Here is a 17897-nt window from a genome sequence, read left to right as displayed (position 1 = left end):
TTATATGAAAATATTTCAAAACTGATAAAAGCTACAACCATGGGTTGTTTATGGTTGTATTCTAAATGAAATTGCGCACATTTTCATAAATAAAACTTTATGTAATGGCTAATTTAAAATGGTGCAAACATTACGACAACCGGACGAAAACATTTCTGATTTTTTTCGGAAGAGTTACCGCACGGACATAAGGAAAATGTTTTTATTTCATAAATTCACCATAAATCAAAATATTGTGCTAGAGACTTCCAATTCGTTGCAAAATAAAGGTAAATGATTGAATATTACTAGAATGTAAGAGTTTTAGCTTACAATTCCGTTCTTTGACCATTTCGGTCTAGTCAAAGTTGACCAAATGTGGAAATTTGGCACTTATCATTATTTATGTGAAAATATTTCAAAATTGATAAAAGCTACAACCATAGGTTGTTGATTGTTGCATTCTGCATGAAATTGCGCACATTTTCATATATAAAACTTTATATAATGGCTAATTTAAAATGGTGCAAACATTACGACAATTGGACAAAAAAATTTATGATTTTTTCGGAATGGTTACCGCGTGGACGTAAGGAGTTTTTTTCATAAATTTACCATAAATCAAAATATTGTGCTAGACACTTCCAATTTGTTGCAAAATGAAGGTAAATGATTTAATATTACTAGAATATAAGAGTTTTAGCTTACAATTGCGTTTTTTTACCATTTGACCAAAGGTTGAAATTTTGGCACTTATCGTTATTTATATAAAAATATTTCAAAACTGATAAAAGCTACAACCAAGAGTTGTTTTTAGTTGTATTCTACATGAAATTGCACACATTTTCATATATAATACTCCAAGTAACGCCTAATATAAAATGGTGCAAAAATGATGTCAAAGTGACGAAATAATTTCTGAGATGTGTCGCTGATGTTTTTTAGAGCAAGAAAGAAATTCGCGCTTGCTCGCCTGGGTAACGATTGTAAACAAAACAACGCCTTGATCCGTGAGCTCCTAGTATCCACCAAGGCGCGTGATTCAAAAGTTTTCGCCTGGTAGGCCTATAAATATTTTTCCAAGAATTTTTAAAAAAACTTTTTAATATCGACATACCATACATCCAATCGGCACCCAACAGACAATTTATATAGACGTTTAATACGTCCAATTGGCATTAAAGGGTTAACAAAACTGTAACACTTAACTTTACAAAAACTTGAAATTAAATTCATTTCTTTTTATTTTTACATTTTTTTTTACTTTTTTATACATTACGTTTATTTTTTTTTTTTTTTTTTTTTTTTTACAAAATTTCAATTTCTTCACCACTTTCAACTTTCTACAGTAGTACCTCGAGATACGAAATTAATCCGTTCCGAGGCGCCCTTCGTATCATGAGGTTTTCGTATCTTGGACCACATTTTACATGTAAAATGGCTAATCTGTCCCAAGCCCTCCCAAAACAACATCAGTAAATTTATAATAACGCTAGAATGGACCTAATAAACAATGAATACTACAAACAATTTGGACCATTCAATACCTAAATTAATAACAAAATGCAAAATAACCTGTAAATAAAGTGTATTAGTGTACATGGTATACAAGAAATACTGTGCGTAAAATGTGGAAGCTTACCTTTCGAGTGAGGCTATCTCCGAAAGTGGCGGCAGAGGAGGAGGAGGACAAATGGCAGATACATACGTACACTTAACTTTACGAAACACATAAAAAAATTTGAGGAAAACTAAACTAAAATTTACGAAACATATTAACAAAACTGTAACACTTAACTTTACAAAAAACTAAAATTAAAAAAAAAAAAAATTATTTTTTATTTTTTTTTTACTTTTTTTTTTTTACTTTACATAGTTTTTTTTTTTTTTTTGTTTTTTTTTTTTTTTTTTGTTTTTTTTTTTTTTTTGCAGAATTTCAACTTCATCGCCACTTTCAACTTTCTGTTTTTTATCATTTGGTTCTTCCTTTTTGCTAACAACTTTCTGTTTTTTATCACTTGGTTCTTCCTTTTTGCTTACTCCAGCTAATGCTAAAGGCCTCTTTAAAAAATAATGATCCAAGGAAGATTGCTTCTGCCTACTTTTCACAATGTTCCTGAAACGACTCAGGCAAACGTCATCAAACTGCGCAAGCATACGACCTGTGTGGGCCTTTTCGGGGTGTCTTTTTTCTATAAACGCGCAGTGTTCATTAACGGCTGCCCGTCTTGATAATTATCTACTAATTGTTACACCTCATGACTCTGTTGGCCCTGGTGTCCATCAAAACCTTGTTCAACCAAATGCTCTCTGCAACTGATTTGGGTACTGAATGTTCGGCTGCTGACCTTCAACATAAACTGAAGTGCCTTGATTATACTGGTATGCATGTTGTAAATGATTGGTCAACACCCTCTGTTCAGCAGGGAGTGGAGATTCTACCAAACCTTGCAAAGTTTCCAAGTTATCCATGAGAGAGACCTTGATCACTTATCCCATGTGAGAGATCTTGGTCACTTATCCCACGAGAGAGATCTTGGTCAATCATATCATATATGTCGTCACTCAAGAGGTGCTCTTCTTTTTCCATTTTCTGTGAAAAGATATGAGAAATTTTTTTTAAAAATACACATGACACAAACACCATCACAATGTCAACTCTGACTAGTAGATTCAGAAACAGTTGAGGATCCCGAAACGAATACTGCGTGCGTACTATAACGATGCTGGTACCGAGTGGCCGAGGCACGCCACCACGTACATAGATGCATGATGGGAGGGACGCTGGCCAATAGGAGAGAAGGATCTCATGGCTGCGACTAGCATCAGGAACCAATGGGAGAGCAGGAGGATGGTGGCGAGTCTACTAAGTTGGCGGCGCGCGAGTTTCAAAATTGTTATCGGTGGTTCGGGCGAATCTTGGACTTTACAGAAACCTTTCTATTCTTGAAAACAATTTGTATGTAGAGCCGTTAAATTTTTCGTATTGGCTTTTGTATCTCAAGTTTTTCGTAAGTTGAGCCTTTCGTATCTCGAGGTACTACTGTATTTTTTCGTAATATCAATTACATCTTCCTTTTTGCTTACTCCTACTAAAGGCCTCTTTAGAAAATAACTATCCAAGGAAGATTGCTTCTGCCTACTTTTCACAATGTTCCAGAAACGACTCAGGCAAGCGTCATCGAACTGCGCAAGCATATGACCTGTGTAAGCCTTTTTGGGGCGTCTCTTTTCTACAAATGATTGCACTTTATGAAAAGCAGCTAGAACATCCTTAATTTCTGCCATTGTCATAGGGTCGTCCTCCTCCTCCTCGCCGCTGCTAGAGAACTCCTCTTGAACGACGTTATGTTGTATGGCCTCCAACTCCTTCAGGTTATCCGTCGTAAGCTCCTCTTGGTGCTCCTTGAGAAGGTCATTGATGTCGTCCTCATCGACGACCAGCCCTATGAACTAGCCGAATGCAACAATCTCGTCAAGATCTGGTTGCGAAACAGATTCAGGATCGTCAACTGTTCCTGAATCTGCAGCACCAGCTTCGCCCACGTCGAATCCCTCGAAATCTCGGGCGGATACTGCATCAGGCCAGAGTTTCCTCCACGAAGAATTCAAGGTTTGCCTCAAAACCTCCTACCAAGCTTGATCGATGAGTCGGATACATATCACAACATCGAAATGCTCCTTCCAAAATTCACGCAAGGTGAGGTTTGTGTCGAAACATCTCTTGAAAAGATGTTTCATATACAGCTTCTTGAAGTTCGATATCGCTTGCTGGTCCATGGGCTGGAGGAGAGGGGTGATGTTAGGCGGAAGATAAAGAACCTTGATAAAAGAATACTCCGCTAGGATATCTTCCTCAAGGCCAGGAGGGTGAGCAGGGGCATTGTCCAATAACAGCAGACATTTCAGAGGGAGGCGCTTCTCTTCCAAGAATTTCTTCACTGTCGGGCCGAAACACAGATTTACCCACTCGGTGAACAAAAGCCTCGTTACCCAGGCTTTCGCATTAGCCCTCCACATCACTGGAAGCTTCTCCTTAAGCACTTTGTGGGCCTTGAAGGCTCAAGGAGTCTCCAAATGATAGACATGTAGGGGCTTCACCTTACAATCCACACTGGTGTTCGAACAAAGTGCGAGCGTAAGCCTGTCTTTCATAGGCTTATGCCCGGGTAGCTTCTTCCCTTCCTCCGTGATGTACGTCCGACAAGGCATTTTTTTCCAAAAAAAATTCAGTCTCATCACAGTTGAAGACTTGCTGAGAACTGTAGCCTTCCTTGATCGTCATCTTGTCGAACGTCTTTTTAAAAGCTTCGGCCGCTTTCGTGTCTAAGCTGGCAGCCTCCCCATGCCGCACCACCGAATGGATGCCAGTCCGTTTACGGAATTTCTCGAACCACCCATGCGAAGCCTTGAAGTCTTGGGTTGGCGTTGATGTCCCTTCTCTGTCGTCTTCGGTCTGGGCAATCAAATCGCTGAAAATAGCGCTGGCCTTGTGGGAGATTGCCGTCTCTGCTATCGTATCGTCAGCGATTTCTTTGTCTTTTATCCAGACAAGAAGAAGCCTTTCCATCTCGTCGTGCACATGGGTCCTCTTGCTGGACAAAATAGTCACGCCCTTGGAAGGTGTAGCTGCTTTGATGGCATCCTTCTGCTCAAGGGTGGTGCCTCTTGTCGACGGATTTTGGTCGTATTCCTTGGTGATCACACTCAATTGCATACCAGCTTCATGCTTCTTGATAATCTCAATCTTCGTTTCCAAAGAGAGCATCCTTTTCTTTCCATGAATTTCAAGTTTCTTGGGACCCATGACTATGTATATACTGTATGTAATTATGTTATGTAGTACGTATAAGTATGGAGTAAAGTTCTCACAGAACACGATAAAGTATACTACTACAATGAAATCACTAACGAATTTACGTTAATAAACAAAATCGTTAGAACGAACGAATACCGCGTGCGTACGATACAGATGATGCCGTGCAGTGGTCGAAGAAGCACGCCACTACGTAGTAGATGCATGATGGGAGGGATGCTGACCAATAGGAGAGATGGATCTCATGGCGGTGACTAGCATCAGGAACCAATGGGACAGCAGGAGGATGGTTGCGAGTCTACTCAGTTGGTGGCACGCGAGTTTCAAAATTGTTATCGGCAGTCCGGGTGAATCTCGGACTTTACAGCAACAACCTTTCGTATCTTGAGCAATTTTCCTATGTAGAGCCGTAAAATTTTTCGTATTAGCTTTCGTATCTCGAGTTTTCCGTAAGTTGAGCCTTTCATATCTCGAGGTACCACTGTATTTGGTATCTACGGAACCAGGGTACTGCAATTATTAATTGTTTCAATTTCGTGCAGATAATGAGACGCGAACACTGATCTACACTTCCAATAGGTCATTTGAATAATAGCCTCTAGAGAGAGGTTATGTTTAAACAAAAGTAATGTTGCCACGGCTCTCACTTCATGAGCTTTAACTTTCACAGAATTAAAGTCTGATTCTTTAATCTGTGAATGTGCCTCTACAATAAGATTCCTCAGGAAGAATGCAAACGCAATTTTAGAAAGTGGGTGCAACTGGTTCCTGACAGAGCACCACAATTGATCAGAGGGACCTAGAATCTTCTCTGTCCACTGCAGATAGTACTTAAGAGCTCTGATTGGACATAAGGGTCTCTCTTCTTCCTTTGATCCTATTAAGACCATAAGGCTTTTGATTACATAAGACCGAGGCCAAGGCTTGGAAGGAGTCTTGTTCTTCGCTAAGAAACCCAAGGTTAAAGCACATACTACTGCATTACCAAATCCAATTCTCTCATCCATCAAGTGAAGCTTACTCACCCTCTTTGCCGTGGATAAGGTTACCCAGAACAAGGTTAAAATTTTTAACTGTTTGAGCTGCTCAGACCCTGGAATCTGTCCATGTATGCACCGGACTACTACCTGAATACGTATTGTTTTCATTTTAAGATGGGGTGAAATATCTGGAACAATTTTGTGCATATTTAAAGGCTAATTTCAAGTGAGGGGTTTGTTTTGAAATTTATAACTTTGAAAAATCTAACTAAAATGTCTAAGCTAGTTAAGAAATGTATATTTCAGAGTATACCTGTACATTTCATGTTAGTGAGATCAGACAATGTTTAAAAATACACTGAAAATCAATTACAACTTACTGATTCTGTTTCATTGTAGCACCACCCTCAAAGGTTCCATAATCACTGTCATAGTCACCTCCACCATCATGAACGAATGAACTAGTTTTCTTTATATTTTTCATTGCTGAAAATAAAATTGTAAAATATACCATTACCACTAGTATCCACTACCTGTGGAAAACCAGGCGTGCATTTAGTTTTGGTGAATGATATTGCAATAGTATACAAATAAAATATTCTAGTTCCACTCCATCTATTATAGATATCCATCTTTTTCAGCTGTAGCATAAATTACAAATTAAAACAGCACTTTCACAAGTAGTCATAATAATTTTCACTATTTATTTTATTTTAAAAGTTTCTGCACACACTTCAAATTTAATATCCCACAAGTGCATTAGGGCCATAAAAATTATATTTTTCTAATAAAATAATGTTTTCTTTATACTTACCAAGTACTAATTACATAGCTAAGTATTTCTAAGTAACAGTAGGTAGAATTTGAAAATTGTGGCAGCTATTCTTTTGTTTCGGTGTAGGTCAGTGCCCCGGCCACTACCAGGGAATAGGTAAACAACTTGGCAAAGAAGCTCAATTTTATTTTTGCCATTTCATCCATGAGAGGGGAGGAGGGTGGGCTCCCATTCGGTAATTACTTGGTAAGCATAAACAAAACATTATTTTATTTTAAAAATATAATTTTTGTTTAAGTAACTTACCAAGTAGTTGCATGGCTGATTCCCACATTGTTAGGATGTGGGATTCATGGATGAACAACTATTGCAATTATAACTGATAAAAGCATGCAAATAGAAAAATCTTGCCAGCATTAACATAATGCTTGTTGTTTCCTTACCTGTTAATAGAACTATAGCAAACAAAACTGGCTCTGGCGCAGCTACTCTCAACATAGTGGAGGTGTGGTGTTAAACCAGGGTCACCTACTACATAGTGAGGGCCTTACAGCGACAAATTCACCAAGTACTAGTAGAGCACAGGCATTGGCCCTGCCCTGGGCGCAGTACCATGAACAAAAACAAAATGCCAGAATAGCAACAAACTACCTACACCAAATATTAAAAACCACCACCCTACCATTGATTCTGGAGGGTGGGTATTCAGTATCAAGTACCACCAGACTCCCCAAGGACTCAACACCGGTTTTCAAGGCGAAGAGTAAGTTTGGAAGGAATGCTTCCTATGCTTCTTCTCCCATTCCCATGCCAGCCACCGCGAATGGACCCGAGGTACTGCAATCATTAAAAATTGTCTCTACTTCTTTAAGATAATGATTTGCAAAGGCTGACTTACATTTCCAGTATGAGGACTGGAGAATGGAAGCTAACGAAGATTATATCTGAAGGCCAGAGATGTCACCACTGCTCTAATCTCATGAGCCTTTGCCTTCAAAACAGGTAGAGCCTCCACTGCTAAATGAGAATGGGCATCCTGAATGAGGTCTCTAAGAAAGAATGGAAGGGCATTCTTAGAGAGAGAACGTGAAGGGTCCTTAACAGAGCACCACTAATGTTTTCAGTCCTGTGCATGGTAAAACTTCAAAGCTCTCACTGGACAGAGAGTCCTCTCTTCATCCTCCACTCCTACTACACTAGACAAGTTCTTGATAGTAAAAGTAGGATTTTTCGTTCTTAGCGAGGAAGCCTAAAGTAAATGAGACTAAAGCAAAGTAAATGAAACTAAAGCATCTCCATTAGAGAAACCAACCCTTTTATCTAGGGCTTGACTTTTGCTCACTCTTCTGGCTGAGGCTAAAGCAATCAGGAAGAGTGTCTTTCAGGTCAAATTTCTGAGTGAGGCAGAAACTAAAGGTTCAAAAGGAGGACCAGACAGCCATTTCAAAACTATGTCTAAATTCCATGATACCTACAGAGTGCCCTTACATTTGCATGTATCAAAAGACTTAATCAAATCCAATAAGTCTTGATTTGAAGACAAATCCAATCTTCTGTGCCTAAATATAGAACTTAGCATAGCCCTATATCCTCTGACTGTAGAAGACAATCTTCTAGACGTCCTTAGGTACAGAAGAAAATCGCCAATCTCTGTCACAGATGTTCGAGAAGAAGAGACTTGATTTCTTCTGCACCAAGCTCAGAAAATGTTCCACTTGTACTGGTAGATGTTGGAGGACAACTTTCTTCTATCTTCTACATTTCGAGATAGCCTCTGCAGTCGCTCTTGAAAAACCCTTTGCTCTGAAGAGTAGGACAACAGTTTGAATCCTGTCTGAGCCAGTGTAGATAATCCTTGGTGGAACCTTAGTACACTGGAACCTTGACATACGAATCTAATTTGTTCCGTTACCATCGTCGTATATCAAAACAGTTGTATCTCAAAGCATTTTTTCCCATTTAAAATAATGTAAATGTATTAATCCGTTCTAGCGCTATGAAACCACACCAAAACACAGCTAAATTACATATAATATACACAATTTATACACAAATAAACGAGTAATAACACACATAATGATAAAATAACATAGTAATGTGATAAATAATAATAAATGTTAATAAAATCAATAAAAAAAAAAAAGAAAGGAATTTTACTTTCCACAACAAAAGATGACGTGAGGCCAGCAGGAGGAGGAGGTAGGGAGGGGTGGCAGGGAACGATTTGTTCTCTTTTTATTTACGTATGTACACTAATAACTACGTAATAAACACAAAGGAAATAACATTGCTAAACTAATTTTTATTTATTTATTTTTTAAATTACGTAAAGACTTACTCATCATCACCTTCACGTCTGGCCTTTTTGGCCTCACTTTCTTGACTTTCATCCCTTTCAGGTCTGGGCCTTTTGGATATTGTAGAAGGATTTCGACCATACTCATTAGCCATGTTTTGCTTCCATCGAGATAATTTTCTGGGTTTTTTCTTATTACCTGCTTTGTCTTTAGCTTTGGGACCCATGGTTAATAATAAAATAGACAAAATAACACGAAAAATACAAATACATCGAACTACACAACGATGTGTTAACGATGCAGCACCAACAAACAAACAGACCGAACGCCATCTATTGGTCGCCTATACAACTATCACTCATCGCAAAATCGTATCTCAAATATTTCGTTGTATATCAAAGCATATATTTTCGCAAATTTTCTGTTGTATCTCAAAACATTCGTATATTTGGGCAATCGTATGTCAAGGTTCCAGTGTATGTGTGGTTGTCCGAGCAGTTTTCGTCTCTTGGGGGAGTAACCTGGGAAAATCTGCTAACAAACTTACCAGGTCCTGAAACCATTCCCTGAGAAGCCAGAAAAGAGCTATGAGGATCATTGATACATTCACATGTGACTGGAACTTTTGTAACACCTGCCTGATCATTCCTAGGGGGTGAAAAAGCATAAAGTTTCTTGTGTGACTAGTCCACAAGCATGGCATCCACTGCCCATGCTGCTGGGTCTGGCCCTGGAGAGAATAAAGTGGAAGTCCGAGATTTTTGGAAGTTGCAAGCAAACGAGTCAATCATCGGTCTTTCCCACAACTTCCAAAGGTCTAGGCAGACAGCTGGATCCAGAGTCCATTCTCTAGGGATGACCTGATTGTTGCAACTGAGTTGGTCTGCTAAAACATTCATCCTGCCCTGCACAAACTTTTTCACTAGCTTTGTGTGATTCAAGTGGGCCCAAAGGAGAAGGTCTCTCACTGCCTCGCAGAGAGAGAAAGATTATGTCCCTCCTTGCTTGGCAATGTACAAGAGGGCTGTTGTGTTGTCCAAGTTTACTGCCACTATCTGACCTCAGACTTCTGGAGCAAAAGCTTGTAAACCTAGACTGATTACAGTCAGCTCTTTCAGGTTGATGTGCCAAGCCTTTTGAGCAGAGTTCCACATACCTGAGACTTCCCTGTTGCTCCCCATCCTATGTTGGATGCATCTGCAAACAAGTTGAGCTCTGGGTTCAGAGGGGAAAGCGACTTTCCTTCCAGAAATCTTCTCCCTGATCACCACCAAAGCAGATATTTGACTTCTAGCAAAATTGGGAACACGAAGTCATCTGAGAACTTTTTCCTGTTCCACTGGGACCTAAGATAAAACTGAAGGATCCTTATATGAAGTCTGCCCAGTGAAACAAACTGTTCGATGGAGGATAAAGTTCCGAGCTGGCTCACCCAATTTCTGGCCGAGCACTTTGGGAGAGATAGGAAGTTGCCTACTGTGTGAAGACATGACTATACTCTCTTAGGGAGAGGGGGGGGGGAGACCTGAAAAAGAAGAGAGTCCAGAGTCATTCCCAAATACACTATTCGTCGAGTCGGGAATAGCTGGGATTTTGGCAGATTGATTACAAGACTGAGTTCCTGAGCTAACTTCAAAGTCTTTTGTAGATCTCTCATGCAACTTCGTTCCATCGCAGAGCAAAGAAGCCATTCGTCCAGATAGAGGACGATGTTGACCCCCATCAGATGTAGCCAACCCGCCAGAGGAGCCAGAACATGAGTGAACACTTGGGGAGCCATAGACAGACTGAAGCATAGGGCCCGAAACGGAAAAATTTGGTCTTTAAAGACATATCTCAGGTACTTCCCTGAGTCCGGATGAATGGGAACATGGAAGTACACATCTTGCATGTCTTTGGAGACCATCCAGTCCCCTCTATGGATAGAAGCAAGAATCGAGCAATCTGTCTCCATTTTGAACTTTGTCTTCAAGACAAAGGAATTCAGCACACTCATGTCCAGGACTGGCCTCCAGCCACCTGAAGACTTCAGGACCACAAAAAGTCAATTGTAAAAGCCTTTGGTCTGTGGGTCCTCCACTTTCTCGACCGCTTCTTTTAGAAGAGCAGACACCTCGTTGGCCAGAGCGGAATACTTCTTGGAGCCGAGGCTGTCAACACAATAGGTTGCTTGACTAAGGGTGGACAGTCGACAAACGGAATAGAGTATCGTACTCTTAGGACCTCTACCACCCACTGTTCTGCTACTCTTCTGCTCCATTCTTGCCAGAAATGATGGAGTCTGGCACCTACTGCTGCATGAGAAACTGTTCTCATTGCTTAGGGGTGGGCTTGGAGGAAGACTTCTTAATTGTTTTGAATGGAAAGCAGACATTTCCTCTTGACTTGGATTGCTGTCTCTGCTTGCCACCACGAAAGGTTAACTGTTGCAAAGTAACTGTTGCAAAAGAGTAGAAGACTTAGGGACAAAAGCCGGAGTCTCCCTGGAATGCTTGGATGACTGGGAGAGCAAATCCTGGGTTGACCTCTTCTGCAAATCAGAAGTGATCCCACTGATGACATCCTGAGGAAAAAGGAATTCGCAAACCAGCAGTGAAAACAGAAGAGCTGATTTCTGGACTGAAGTAACTCCTTTAGCCGTGAATGAACACCATAACTCACGCTTCTCCAGAATGCACATCACAAAGGTAGAGGCGATTTGGCGGGAACCATCGCTAATGCCTCTGTCGGAGCACGAGAGAACTCCTAAGAGGTTAGAAGAAACCAATGGAGAAATTGCTGAAGAAGCTTCCTGAATTTTCTTACTAAGGGAGCCAGTAGTCCAGTGCATAAAACTAATAACTTCTAAAATCTTAAAAAGATTTAGAAGGAGGTGGTCAATCTCAGTCAAAGAAAACCTGATTTTCGCTGCTGTGAAAGCCGATCTCCGAGAAGACTTGCTAAGTCCTGAGAAGTCCCCTTGGGCAGAGGCAGAAACACCCAAAGAGGGAGACTCCCCAGTGAAATAATATGGATGTCTTCTCTTATTCAAGCATGAAGGAGGGAAAGCGAAGACTGCTTTCCCTTTTACTCTCTTGTCTGCTAGCCAACTTTTGACCTCACCCATAGATTTCTTGGTTGAAATAGAAAGCACTAACTGAGAGAGATCACAAGAATAAAAAGAAACTTTACTCATCATAAGAGTTGTAGCAGGAGGGGAAGGAGTAGCTGGCTTGAAAAAGTTGGGATAACCTCTCAGGAAAAATTGCAAGATACAGGAGACAAATGAGGGTCAGCTGTGCTGACCGAAGGAGAAGATGAAATATGAGGAGCCATGGGTGGAATAGGTGTCACAAACAACCCAGTTCAGGTGGAAAAGGGAGCTCCAGTGCTAATGGGCGCTCCTGTGCCACTGAAAGTCCATGCGTTGAAGTCTCAGGTGCCAATGGGCACTCATGCATCGAAGTCTCAAGCGCCAATGGGTGCTCATGCATTGAAGTCTCAGGCGCCGATGGACGCTTATGCATTGAAGTCTCAGGTGCCGATGGGCGCTAATGCATCAATGAGGGATCCGAGTTGAAATACGCTCGGAAACAGAGACATGGCTAATAGGAACAGCATATATGGGAGCTGCAGCAGGGGACAATTCACGCCCTGGTGTCCTAGGCCAATCATGAGTTGTAACAGGTACAGCTCAATGGGCAAGGCTACAATGGCGCTGAAGCACGCACTGACCTTGGATGCTTACATCTCGCTACATGTTGGGAAAAGTCTCCTTTTGGAAGTTTAACAGAGTTATCCAAAGAAAATGTCACTGGGCTATCCTAGAAACTACAAGAAGGTTTAACCTCTTTTATCTTCTTGAGTGGTACCTGATGCGTACAATTAGAGTCCACTGCAGACCTTTTCAATGGTCTGGAAAAGTCACTATCATGCCATCTGCGCTGTTTCTCCAGACTCGACGAATCCGAGCTTGAAGAAAGACGATGACCACTGACCAAGATGCCTTTCCAATGGCTGTCATTTGCTACCAGGGAAACACCCACAGGTGTGACTGATGGGCCCACTGCCTGCGGGCAGACCCTACCGACCTCCCTTGGGCCTCCGGTATGACTTCTCCTAAGTGCGGGGGAGTATGTCAGGGACCTTCGCCTAGGAGAATCGGCAGGGTGGACAGCCAGTTCCTCTACTAACACTCTACTTTTTTCTTTATCAAAAAGCATATGCTGACTCACCTAGCTGAGCCATACAGTTAGCTAATGGCTCAAACTTTGTGTCAAGACTGGCAATGGCACTGTGATCGGCAGCATGGGAGTCGGGAACAGAACTAGGTAGAAAAAAGGAAAGACTGGGTTTGGGGGACAAAACATAAGTCACAGGCATGTCAGAGGAAGATTCCTGGCTAGCTAAAGACCTTTTGTACCTAGCAGTAGCCTTACTCTTTTTCTAACTGAACGGTAAGAAGACAGAACCCTCCATTGTTTTTCTTCCCAGCCTATACACTCATTACAAGATAAATCAAGAGTGCAAACTTGATCCTTACATCTAACACAAACAGAATGGGAATCATCTTTGCTGAGGTTAACCGTGTATTGCAGTCTTTGCTGCAATAACGGACAGACACTCGACTTACTAGAGTTAGACATCGCTATAGAAAATATCAAAATAACAGACTAAAAACCCTAAACTGGTCAAAATACTGTTAATTATGTCTGAATAGTTAATAAATGTTGAATGGATATGACAAAAGAATCTGAGTACTTCACCGAAGGTACTGGAAACTCTTGGCGAATGAAGAAATCCAAATTCAAAGAAAGCTACAGCTCACGACCTTCGTTGGAAGCCGGTAGAAATTAAAATGAGCTTCTTTGCTGAGTTGTTTACCTATTCCCCAGTAGTGGGCGGGGTATTGACCTACACCAAAACAAAAGAATCTCTACCGTGATTTTCAAATTTTACCCACTTAGAAATACTTAGCTATGTACAGGCAGTCCCCGGCTTATGACGGGGTTCCATTCTTGAGACGCGCCATAAGCCAAAAATCGTCAAAAATTCTAAGAAAACCTTACTTTTAATGCTTTGGATATTAGAAACTATGTAAACTGCATTTTTATTGTATTTTTTATAAAAAAAAAACTTCAAATATTGATTATTTTGCATTTTTGGAATCATATTTCTTCTGTCAGATTGGCATCATAAGCAATGTAACCCTGGAACATGTAAATCTGGAAATAATTTCTGGTGAATATAATTGAAAAGCATTGTATCCTCGGAACATCGTAAGCCAAACCCATTGTAAACCAGGGAATGCCTGTATTACTTGGTAAGTTACCTAAACAAAAACATCATTTAGTAAAAGCAACTGGATAACCAGTCAATGATGGGTTGACTACAATAGTAGTACAAGAACACCAACCAGCTGGGTAGCCATGTCCAGCAGGAGCTATTCCTGTTCAAAGGAAAAGACAATTGTTGCCCTTTCCTCTGGGGAGATGTCAAACACTGGAATGGGTAAAATAAATATATTTATTTCTGCCACTAAGTCACTCCAAGTACTTACAAAATTTGAGATTGTGACTTCACTAATTCACTATTTTAAAGGTGAATGGGCAGAAGGCCATAATTTCTATTAATATGGAAAAATGATATTGTTATGATACAATAAAGTTTCATACATACTTACCTGGCAGATATATACGATTGAAGACCCACCCAGCCTCCCCGCAGGAGACAGGTGGAAGAGAGAATCTGATTAGAAAACGGGAATGGTTCCTAGTCCTGCCACCCAGAGCAGGGCGGTAGATCACCTGACCTACCTGTAGCGAGTGCCGCGAAATTTGAATTTCTGTCGGGGACGACGGAGTCGATAGCTATGTATATATCTGCCAGGTAAGTATGTATGAAACTTTATTGTATCATAACAATATCATTTTCATACATTCAACTTACCTGTCAGATATATACATAGCTGATTGACACCCTTTGGTGGAGGGCAAGAGACAGCTAACTACTGACTAGACAGGTAAACAACATATGTTGTAGGTATTTATAGACCTTGGTTCCTACCTTATCAGGTGGAAGACTTTGTGGCTACTGCCCAGGAGTCTGCTTCAACTCAAGAGCCTTAGCGAGATAATGATCTGCGGCCAAGAGTTCTTGTGGGTCTGTTGATGGGGTTTTATCCGCTTACTCGGCAGAGCCTAACTGGCATTTGTCAATGAGTGCTAATCCGCTTATATGACAACACGCCTTCTTTAAGGAGCACACAACCGATCCCGATCACCCGATCCTAACACCCGTGTTAGTTCTAAGATTGTCAAGAGCCATCCCCGAACTCTTAGCAAACAACCAAAAACTCGATAATCACACATACAAAAGTAAAAAAAAAATTTTTGTACCCCTCTAAAAGTCAGTTGCCACTCGATCTCCTAGTGAAGAGAAGTGAAGGCCGCCTGTGTGACATCTGACACTTCCATGCACAGGAAATTCAAGAACACATCTGACAAGAGGGTACGTACACTTAATTAAGGATCGGTGCTCGCTCCATTACCCAGAACCGTCTGTGCTGACACAAACGGACCTAGAGAATAACATTTCTCATACGTAACTCGCACATCCTTCAAGTAATGAGATGCAAACACTGAGTTGCATCTCCAATAAGTTGCATCCAAAATATTTTTAAGTGACATTTCTTTGGAACGCAATAGAAGTCGCGATTGCCCTTATTTCATGAGCTCTCACTCTTAATAGATTAAAAGAGTCATCTGGGCAGTTCTTATGAGCCTCGGTAACGACACTTCTAACAAAGAAGGCCAAGGCATTTTTAGACATTGGTCTCTTGGGGTCCTTTACTGAGCACCATAGACCGTGTTGCAAACCCCCCAACTGCTTCTTCCTGTCCAGATAGAATTTAAGTGCTCTAACTGGGCAAAGGGATCTTTCTGTCTCTCTGCCTACCAGACTAGTAAGTCCTTTTACCTCGAAGCTCCTGGGCCAGGGATTCGAAGGGTTCTCATTTTTGGCAAGAAAGAGAGTCTGGAATGAACAAATCGCAGAGTCTCCTTTGAAGCCAACTCGTGACTCAAGGGCGTGCAACTCGCTGACTCTTTTTGCCGTAGCGAGAGACAGCAGAAATAAACATTTTCTAGTGATATCCTGAAATGAAGCCGTGTGTGGTGGTTCGAACTTCTCGGAGGACAGAAATTTCAGGACCACATCCAAGTTCCAGCTTGGAACCCTAGGTTCTACTGACTTTGATGTTTCAAAGGAACGAATGAGATCGTGCAAATCTTTATCATTTGTCAAATCTAATCCCCTGTTTCTGAAGACTGCTGAAAGCATACTCCTGTACCCCTTAATAGTCGGTACAGAGAGATGCGACTTTTCCCTCAGGAAAAGAAGGAAATCCGCAATTTCGGTCACAGAGGTATTGGAAGAGGACAGCTTCTTCAACCTGCACCAGCTTCTGAAAACTTCCCACTTCAATTGGTACACTCGCCTAGTAGATGATCTGCGGGCTCTGGCAATTGCGCTTGCCGCCTTGCGAGAAAACCCTCTCGCTCTGACAAGTCTTTCGATACTCGAAAGGCAGTCAAAGCAAGAGCGGGTAGATTTTGATGGTACCTCTCGAAGTGGGGTTGTTTGAGCAGTCTATCCTGTTTGGAAGAGATCTGGGGAAGTCCACTGTCCACTCCATTACCTCTGTGAACCAAATTCGGGATGGCCAATATGGGGCTATCAGCGTCATTTTGGTTCCCTTCGAGGCCACGAACTTTCTGACTACTTCCCCCAGTATCTTGAATGGGGGAAAAGCGTACACATCTAGCCCTGACCAGTCCAGGAGAAAGGCGTCTATTGCATAAGCCCTGGGATCTTCTACTAGGGCGCAAAATGTGTCTATCCTTTTGGAGAGGAATGTGTCGAACAGATCTATTGAGGCTTCCCCCCCCAAAGATACCAAAAGGGCTCTGACAGACTTCCGAGTGGAGGGTCCATTCTGTAGGAAGGACCTGGAACCTCCTGCTGTCTGTCCGCTCTCACGTTCTCTTCCCCTTGGACAAATCTTGTTAGGAAGAACTACATTCCTTTGATTCGCCCAAATCAGCAGATCTCTTGCTAGTTTCGTATAGGGCGGAGAGAGTGAGTTCCTCCTTGTTTTTTGACATAAGCCAGAGCGGTAGTATTGTCGGAGTTTATCTGTACCACTTTGTCTCTGACTATGTGCTTGAAGCTCTTTAGCGCAAGGTGAATTGCTAATAGCTCCTTGCAATTTATGTGCCATGACACCTGTTCTTCCGACCAGGTGCCTGACACTTCTTTGGATCCTAAGGTTGCACCCCTAAACCTGTCTCCGCGTCTGAGAACAATGTCAGGTTTGGGTTCCGCACTTCCAGGGATACTCCTTTGTTCTCTTCTAAGGGGGTCAACCACCACCTTAATTCGGTCTTTTATTTCCGCTGAGATTGGAAACGTGTTCGAGAGTTGTCCTGTCTTCCAACTCCAACTCCTTCTCAGGCAAGAACTGAAGCGGACGGAGATGTATTTTTGTTTTCCTAGAGAAAGAACTGTTTCGAGCGAGGAAAGGGTCCCCAGAAGGCTCAACCATTCCCTCGCTGAATTGCACTCTTTCTCTAAGAAGCTCGATACTGTGGTACAACCTTTCCTTATTCTCTCTTGAGAAGGAAATACTCGAAAACCCCGAGAATCCATCTGAATCCCCAGATAGACCACGTTCACGCTGGGGACCATCTGAGATTTCTCGAGGTTTACGATCAATCCTAATGCTTTCGTCAATTCCAAAAGTTGTTGACAGATCCTCCAAACACTGCTTTTGAGACCTGGCCTGATGACCCACCCAGTCGTCCAGGTATAGGGAGACGTTTATCCCTTTCCATATGTAGGTGTCTTGACACATTTTTTCATCAAGTTCTGTAATGACTTGGGGAGCCGTGGATAGGCCGAAACACAGGGCCCTGAACTGATAGATCCTTCCCTCGAACATGAAACGAAGGTACTTCCTCAACGAATGGTGAATCGGGATGTGGAAATATGCATCTTGAAGGTCTAGGGAC

The 17897-nt window shown here is 41.6% G+C and overlaps 1 protein-coding gene across 1 annotated transcript in view; it reads right to left on the bottom strand.

The window, feature by feature from the left end:
* Window positions 1-17897, bottom strand: part of LOC135219319 (syntaxin-16-like) — a 131677-nt gene that overhangs the window by 22341 nt on the left and 91439 nt on the right. Inside the window, exon 4 of the mRNA XM_064255986.1 lies at window positions 6156-6261. Within this exon, the coding sequence (XP_064112056.1) occupies window positions 6156-6261 (106 nt within the window). The remainder of the gene's footprint in view (window positions 1-6155; window positions 6262-17897) is intronic.

Source organism: Macrobrachium nipponense, chromosome 1, assembly GCF_015104395.2.
Source record: "Macrobrachium nipponense isolate FS-2020 chromosome 1, ASM1510439v2, whole genome shotgun sequence".
In the NCBI taxonomy this organism is placed as follows: Eukaryota; Metazoa; Arthropoda; class Malacostraca; order Decapoda; family Palaemonidae; genus Macrobrachium; species Macrobrachium nipponense.
This window is presented reverse-complemented; position numbering and strand designations above follow the sequence as displayed.